The sequence below is a fragment of the Solanum tuberosum genome, unplaced genomic scaffold (genome assembly GCF_000226075.1).
Source record: "Solanum tuberosum cultivar DM 1-3 516 R44 unplaced genomic scaffold, SolTub_3.0 scf00860, whole genome shotgun sequence".
NCBI classification, from domain to species: Eukaryota; Viridiplantae; Streptophyta; class Magnoliopsida; order Solanales; family Solanaceae; genus Solanum; species Solanum tuberosum.
The window spans coordinates 7,747-15,809 of NW_006239847.1; the positions used below are offsets into that span (position 1 = coordinate 7,747).

An 8,063-nucleotide genomic window follows, 5' to 3' on the forward strand; every position below is an offset into this window, starting at 1 on the left:
AAATGTTTTCACATTTAAAGAAGAAAGGAAACCTTAATTTTCAAAAGAGCCTTTGAGCTATAGTTTTCAGTTAAAGAGTAATGTTTTCACATTTGAACAAGAAAGGGAAACACCGATTTCCAAGAGAGATTTTAATCTAAGTTTTGGGTAATTATCTCAAACCAAAGAAAGAAATTTGTTTTAAACATATGAGCTAAGTATATTTTGGGAGTATTTTTGAGTAATTATCTCAAATCACAGAAAGAGTTTTGTTTTTAAAACATATGAGCTGAGTATATTTTGGGAGTAGTATTGAGCACCGATATGGGGATACTAGTTCATATTAACTTAAGTCTTCATAAACCATGTAGCCATCATGGGTAGTAAACGATCATACTTTTTAGATGAATCCTTAAGTGTGCTTTGTAGCATAGACTAGTGGATCCACTTAGTTAAGGCATTTTATATGACGGCAAAGTATAGGACAGTTCTGGCAGCATGGACAAGACGATGTATCACCACTTAGGCTCATAGTGGTGGTTGTCAGTTAGAGAAACTCTCACAAAAACTATATTACTTTATTATATGAATAAAGTTTAGTTTGTTATTGCATTTTCTTTAACGAACTAAGTTGTTTTCCACTGTTATACAAGCTTTACATATATTGTATGTGTTTTACTGCTTTCTATTGAGTTAAGTTATTCATGAGTTGAGAAGAGTCAAGGTAAGTGTTTCTTTCAGATTCTTTTTAAGCCTATGTTATGTTTAGCATTCCAACTCGCATACTCGTACATTTAATGTACTGATGCCAGTTGGTCTGCATTGTTTTATGATGCAGATGCAGGTAACCAGGATCATCACCCAACTCCTCGTTGATCCAGTTGAGCACTCAGAGTCAGTTGGTGAACCTCCTTGCATTTCAGAAGACTCCTTTTATTTCGCTTTTCGTATTTCATTGTTAGGATCATCGGGGGTCTTGTCCTGACATCCCTATTTGTTTTAGAGGCTTCATAGACAGTCAGACAGTTATTAGTTCAGTTGTCTTTACATTATTATTTCATATGTTAAGACTTGAGTTGCCATTTTGGCCAAGTTGAATGTTGACCTTTAAACATTCTTAGTTATTTTATTAAACAATTGAGTAAAGTGCATTTGATCATTGTAATAATGCTTAGAGTCGCTGGATAAGTAAGTCAGGCTAAGGGTTCGCTTGGGGCCAGCAATGGTTCTCGAGTGCCAGCCACGTCCGGAGTGTAGGCTCGGGGAGTGACAGTGATATTATAAGAAATAATTTTTAAACTATAGGAAAAATATGTATATATGGTAGTTTTTATTTATAAGAAATTTGTAGTTAATTATGTCTAATTATGTTAATTTTCCTTAATTTTTTAAGCCACGTGGTATTTTTGGAATTTAAAAACAAGTTTTAAGATATTTTTTTTAAATCAGTCTGTTAATGAAAAGGATAAATGTACATAATTTATTAAACGATGAGGGTATATATGCACCATTTGTTGTACTATCGAGGTATATATGTATCACTTTTTAATTATGAGTATATCTGCTCGAAATTGCAAAGTTGAGGGGTATATTTACCCCTTTGCCCTAAAATAAAAAATCAAAAAATATAATTAAAAGTTATTTTTTCCACTTTCGTTAGATGAAAATGTATATGTGAGTCACTTTTATAGTGAGAGGAATAAATGTGAGCCACTTTTGTTACAGTAGAGGTATATATGCGCCACTTTTGTGATAGAATTTTTTTGTTGTAGTTTTTATTTGAACTTTTCTTTGCAATGACTCGTGCATTGACTTGGTAATATGTAAATTTATTAAATTATTAAAATATAAGTTTGATCATCGTCAAGTTAATATACAATATGGTGCATAAACCAAAGAACAATTTTATCCTAACTAATAAAAAATGAATTTTTGACTTGAAATGTTTTTGTCAAGGTCTATACACCAAGCAATACTCTTATCCTAACTAATCAAAAGTTTTGTGAATCTTCACCTTTAGATCAATGTTATACACTAAGGGGTCGTTTGGTAGAGCGTATTAGAAAAAATAATGCATGTATTAGCCTTGTATATTACTAGCACCTTGTTTGGTACTCTTTTCCAACTTGCATTAGTTATACACTCTATTGTATAGTAAGGTGTGCATTGTTAATACCATGAATTTCTAGGTATTAGCAATGCAATGATTTTAATGCACGCATTAACATGATAAATGACCCAATTGCCTCTCAAAATCATTTTTACATCTTTTCCACCATAATAGTGTGGAGGGTATCTTTGTAAATAATTTATTTTATGCAATGCATGCTATTTTTAATGCATCAAACCAAACAATGCATAACACTCTTATCCCAACCAATCAAAATTTTCAACTTGAAAATTGTTTTTATGTTAGGGTTTTGCCTTGATTTTCTTACATTATTTGAACTTTAATTTTTTCCCTTAAAGAAAAGTCAATGTATTACCATAAATGCTTAAACTTTTTTCAATTATAATATGGAAATTATAATTTTATTCCATATTTGGTTTATTCTTTTCTTAGAGAAAATTTTTGGAGATCTATAAATTGAAGATTCATATTCTCAAAGCATAACACAATAGCATCCACAATGTAGATGTTTAAATTTTTTGTTTATGGGGAGATTTAATCTCTTCAATATTTTTATTTATATTAGTTTTCATATAATAATATTATGTTTTTTGTTTAAGTTTTTTCATCTAATTTATCACCATCTTAATTTGCAATTGTAAGTTTCCACATGACGCCCTAATCACTTTCGAACTCAACAGTATACACCAATCAATGTATTCTTATCCTAAATAATCAAACTCTCTTTGATTTATTGGCGTGAAAATCTATTTTCAAGGCATATACACCAATAAATACTCTTATAGATTATTCTCGCTCTGAGAAGAATTTAATTGGTTATAAGTAATTATGACATGTATTTAAATTTGATATTCTCATTTACATATTTTTTTTTAAAATAATTCTTTTATTTTTAATGCTTAAATTTTTTTATGTTTTATTTGATTTCCTTCACTTTTTCTTGTATCCATCCAAAATTAGCTTATATTAATACCAGACATTCGAAATTAAATTTGAAAGATTAAATCCAAAGGAAAGACAATGAAAATAAAAGATATAAATAAAATCAATAGGAAAAAGGAGAAAAAAATGAAAAACATACGTAATTACGTATGTTTGAGAAAATTTTAAATACAAGGCAAAGAAAAATAAAAAAATATTATATGTGTCAGCTTATTTTATAAACAAGGCAAATAAAACAAGAAGATTTTTAAAAAGAAAAAAAAAAACTACAGTAGCTAATTGAATCGAGTTATGATTTCACGTCAGCACATAAGGGGGGGAGTAATAGGACCTCCGTAAATATAGGGTGTGTCCCTGTAATTTCGGTTATAGTTCAAGGGGTTATGCCTTCTCCCAATTTAAATTGATTACATAATTGTTCCCAATTGTTAAAGTTAATATTGTCATCACCAACGGATGTAGTGCAGTGGATGCAGTTTCTCCTCTCTTAATCAAAAGTCTCATGTTTGAACCTTGGATATAAAAAAATCATTGGTAGAGAGCGTTCCCCCACCCCCACCCCCACCAAATGGGGCTCTACACGGTGCACGACACGAGTTTAAAATAGTCGGACTTTAAAGTGTGTATCAGACAATGAATGACAAATCAAAAAAGAAGAAGCTAGTATTCTCAAGAAGAATTATTAATAATAGGGTCAGAAGATAATATTCTCAAGGAGCAAAATTCCACATTGCGTAATAGTTGGGTTAGGACTACTTGCAGAAAGTTGTGATTGTGATAATTCCATTGATAAGGAATCAAACAAAACTGTATTATTACTAGTGATTAAAAAAATTGTATTATTACATTTGGATTTTTGTGCAAGACCTGTGCATTGACTTTGAGATTTTTCTCATTAGTTTAATTACAAGTGTTTGCTACCTCAAATATTTTTACTTAATATATTCTTTAATTATTTTTTTGGAAATTACAGGTTCCATAAAGTGTTCGTTCTTTCTTAATGAATGACATAATATTAGTGATTAAAACACCTTTTATTTTGAAAGTTCGGTGCATGAAACATCCGCACATTTTCACACATTTAATCGATATTATACCATCACATCATTTAAAGCCAATTAATTATGGTAACCTTAATTGAGCATGATATTGTTATTCAATAAAAAATGGTTAAACTTGAAATGTTGTTGTCATACACCAAACAATACACTTATCCTAATTAATCAAAACTTTTGTGAATTTTTACCTTTGCAATGTAGAGTTGATATAATTATTGTTACAAAGGTAGCTCACATTTGGTCTAACGGAAGTGAAAGTTTTATTTTAAATTTATTTTTATTTAATTTTTTATTTATATTTTAAGAAAAAATAGGTTTTTGAATTTAATATTATAATTGGCAAATTTATTTCTCACTCATATACTTATAAAATTTATCATAGATTCCCCAATTTATTAGGCTTTTTTTTTTCCAAAGAAAAAGTAACCTTTGTGCATATGACCAAACCAATCAAAATAAAATTGGAAATGTTTTGGTCAAGGTCTATGCACCAACTAATACTCTTTTTCATTGGAACATCACCAAAGACTCTGCATATACAACTGACCTCACTAAATTTGAATTTATTTGCTTAATTTGTGCTATATATACCTTATTGAATAGAGGAAGAAACAAAGAGTTTTTGAACATTTTAGTGCAACAATGGGCTACGTAAACCTTGTATTTTTTATGCTATTTCCCTTCCTCTGCCATCTTTCTTTCTCCTCATCCTTACCTCATTTGTGCACCAAAGATCAAGCTCTTGCTCTTCTACAATTCAAGCACATGTTTACAATAAATCATGATGCTTTTGATCGTTGTTTCCACATAACAGGCCAATCGATTCAGTCATATCCAAAAACTCTTTCGTGGAACAAGAGCACAGATTGTTGCTCTTGGGATGGAGTTTATTGTGACGAGACGACAGGACAAGTGATTGAGCTTAACCTCACTTGCAGCAAACTTCAAGGCAAGTTTCACTCCAACAGTAGTGTCTTTCAACTCTCCAATCTCAAAAGGATTGATTTGTCTAATAATAACTTCTCTGGATCGTACATTTCGCCAAAATTTGGTGAGTTTTCTAGTTTGACGCATCTTGATTTGTCGGATTCAAGATTTGCAGGTCTAATCCCAGCAGAAATCTCTCGTCTTTCTAAATTACAATTTCTTAGTATCAAGAGTGATCCATATGAGATTAGATTCGAACCTCACAATTTTGAACTGATCCTTAAGAACTTGACCCGATTAAGAGAGCTCTACCTTGTCTATGTGAACATCTCTTCCACCATTCCTCTAAATTTATCTTCTTATTTAACTACTCTATGGCTTCCATTTACACAGTTATACGGGGTATTGACCGAAAGAGTTTTCCACCTTTCCAACTTGGAATCTCTTGATTTATCAGACAATCCCCAGCTCACTGTTAGGTTTCCCACAACCAAATGGAATAGCAGTGCATCACTTGTGAAGTTAGATCTCAGTGGTGTGAATGCTACTGGTAGGATACCTGAATCATTTGGTCATCTAACTACAATGCGTACATTAGAGTTGTATTCTTGTAGTCTCTCAGGGTCTATTCCTAAATCTCTATGGAATCTCACCAACATAGAGGATTTGAACCTTGGTTATAACCATCTTGAAGGACCCATTTCTGATCTCTTTAGATTTGGAAAACTCAGGTCGTTGTCACTTGTAAATAACAACTTGGATGGCCAACTTGAGTTCTTATCCTTTAACAGAAGCTTGACGCAATTTGAGTACTTAGATTTTTCATTAAATTCCCTAACAGGTCCAATTCCTTCTAATGTAAGCGGAATGCAAAACCTACAATTTCTCTACTTGTCATCAAACCACTTGAATGAGACTATACCATCATGGATATTCTCCCTCCCTTCACTATATGATTTAGACTTGAGTGATAACCATTTCAGTGGAAACATTCAGGAGTTCAAGTCTAAAATATTGGATATTGTTTCTCTAAAACAAAATCAGCTGCAAGGTCCTATTCCAAAGACACTCCTAAACCAGCGTGATCTATATTCTCTTGTCCTTTCGCACAATAATCTCAGTGGACTGATCGCTTCAACCATCTGCAATCTGAAAACACTAGAAGTGCTAGATTTGGGCAGTAATAATTTGGAGGGAACAATCCCACTATGTTTGGGTGAGTTGACTAGACTTCTGATTTTGGATTTTAGTAACAATAGTCTTAGCGGGACAATTAATACAACTTTTAGTATAGGAAACCAACTAATAGTCATTAAATTTGACGGGAATAAGCTAGAGGGGAAAGTTCCGCAATCTTTGATCAATTGCAAATATTTGGAACTTCTTGATTTAGGTAACAATGAGTTGAATGACACATTTCCTAAATGGTTGAGAGCTCTACAGAATCTGAAGATTCTAAGACTGAGATCAAATAAGTTCGTTGGCTCTATAAAAGATTCATCAACTTACAAGTTTGCTCAAATTCGAATCATAGATCTCTCATCCAATGGATTTACTGGAGATTTACCAGTGGGCCTTTTTGAGAATTTTGAAGCTATGAAAATAAATGGTGAGAAAAGTGGAACCCGAGAGTATGTAGCAGATATTTATTACACAAATTCCTTTATAGTGGTTTCTCTAAAACAAAATCAGCTGCAAGGTCCTATTCCAAAGTCACTCCTAAACCAGCAGCGCCTACAATTTCTTGTCTTTTCACGAAATAATCTCAGTGGACAGATTGATTCAACTGTCTGTAATCTGACATCACTACAAGTGCTAAATTTGGGGAGCAATAATTTGGAGGGAACAATCCCACTATGTTTTGGTGAGATGAGTGAACTTCAGGCTTTGGATTTAAGCAACAATAGTCTTAGCGGGGCAATTAATACTACTTTTAGTATAGGAAACCAACTTGCATCCCTCAAATCACTTGAAGTCTTAAATCTCTCTCACAATCATCTTGTTGGATGCATCCCCAAAGGAAAACAATTTGATACGTTTGAGAATAGTTCATACCAAGGGAATGATGGGTTACGTGGATTGCCACTCTCAAAAGATTGTGGCGGTGATGAAGGGGTAGCACAAACGACGAATCCAGTTGAGCTAGATAAAGAAGAAGGAGGAGATTCATCAATGATCAGTTGGCAGGCGGTTCTCATGGGCTACGGTTGTGGACTTGTTATTGGACTGTCCATAATATACATAATGCTGTCAACTCAATATCCAACATGGTTTTCGAGGATGGATGTAGAATTGGAACACAAAATTCTTACAAGAATGAAAAAGCACAAGAAAAGACATTAGTATGTAACCTCCAGGTATTCAACTTAATTTATATTCATAAATTTTCCACCTCTCGAGGATGGATGTAGAATTGGAACACAAAATTCTTACAAGAATGAAAAAGCACAAGAAAAGACATTAGTATGTAACCTCCAGGTATTCAACTTAATTTATATTCATAAATTTTCCACCTCCTTCATCCTTAAAGATTTTAACTTTAATTCTTCATTTTTGAAATTTGCAGGATTCAAGTCCACTGCATTGCTGGGGTGAGAATAAAAGCTTTTAATTTCATAGTTTGTGATGTTTCGTAAAGTGTTTGTTACATTTTATATGTTCCAGTTTTCTTCTGTTGTGACTCAACAAATTCAATTGCAAGGAAAAACAATAGAATTTCATAGAATGCAAAGAGATCAAAAGGGAAACTGGAATAACAGAAGAAAACTTGAGACGATTTGCTAGAAAACTGGAATAACAATAGAAAGCACATTAAAAATACTAAAATAATTCCAAATTCTCGTGTTGGTTCCTCTATTTTATAAAGAATTTTGTAAAATTAACAAATCCCATAAACCGGAACTCACAATCATATACCATCTTACTATATGAGACTCTTAACTGAATGCTACGATCTAAAGCCTCCACATAACTATAAATGCCTTGGACGCGTGTCTCCTCAGAAAGCCCCTTCATTCCTAATTTCC

General features: G+C 32.5%; 1 protein-coding gene across 3 annotated transcripts in view; it reads left to right on the forward strand.

Moving 5' to 3' along the window:
- The first annotated feature begins 4,703 nt into the window (after nucleotides 1–4,703).
- The window catches only part of LOC102603958 (receptor-like protein 12), a 25,071-nt gene continuing 21,711 nt past the window's right edge, over nucleotides 4,704–8,063 (forward strand). The window contains exons 1-2 of one of the 3 annotated variants that reach the window (XM_006367734.2): nucleotides 4,704–7,394; nucleotides 7,604–7,762. In XM_006367734.2, the coding sequence (XP_006367796.1) occupies nucleotides 4,753–7,380 (2,628 nt within the window). In that variant the 5' untranslated portion in view covers nucleotides 4,704–4,752 and the 3' untranslated portion in view covers nucleotides 7,381–7,394; nucleotides 7,604–7,762. Of the gene's footprint in view, nucleotides 7,395–7,432; nucleotides 7,516–7,603; nucleotides 7,763–8,063 lie in introns of those variants that run through there. The other 2 variants (XR_001472542.1, XM_015305673.1) reach the window with 2 other exon arrangements.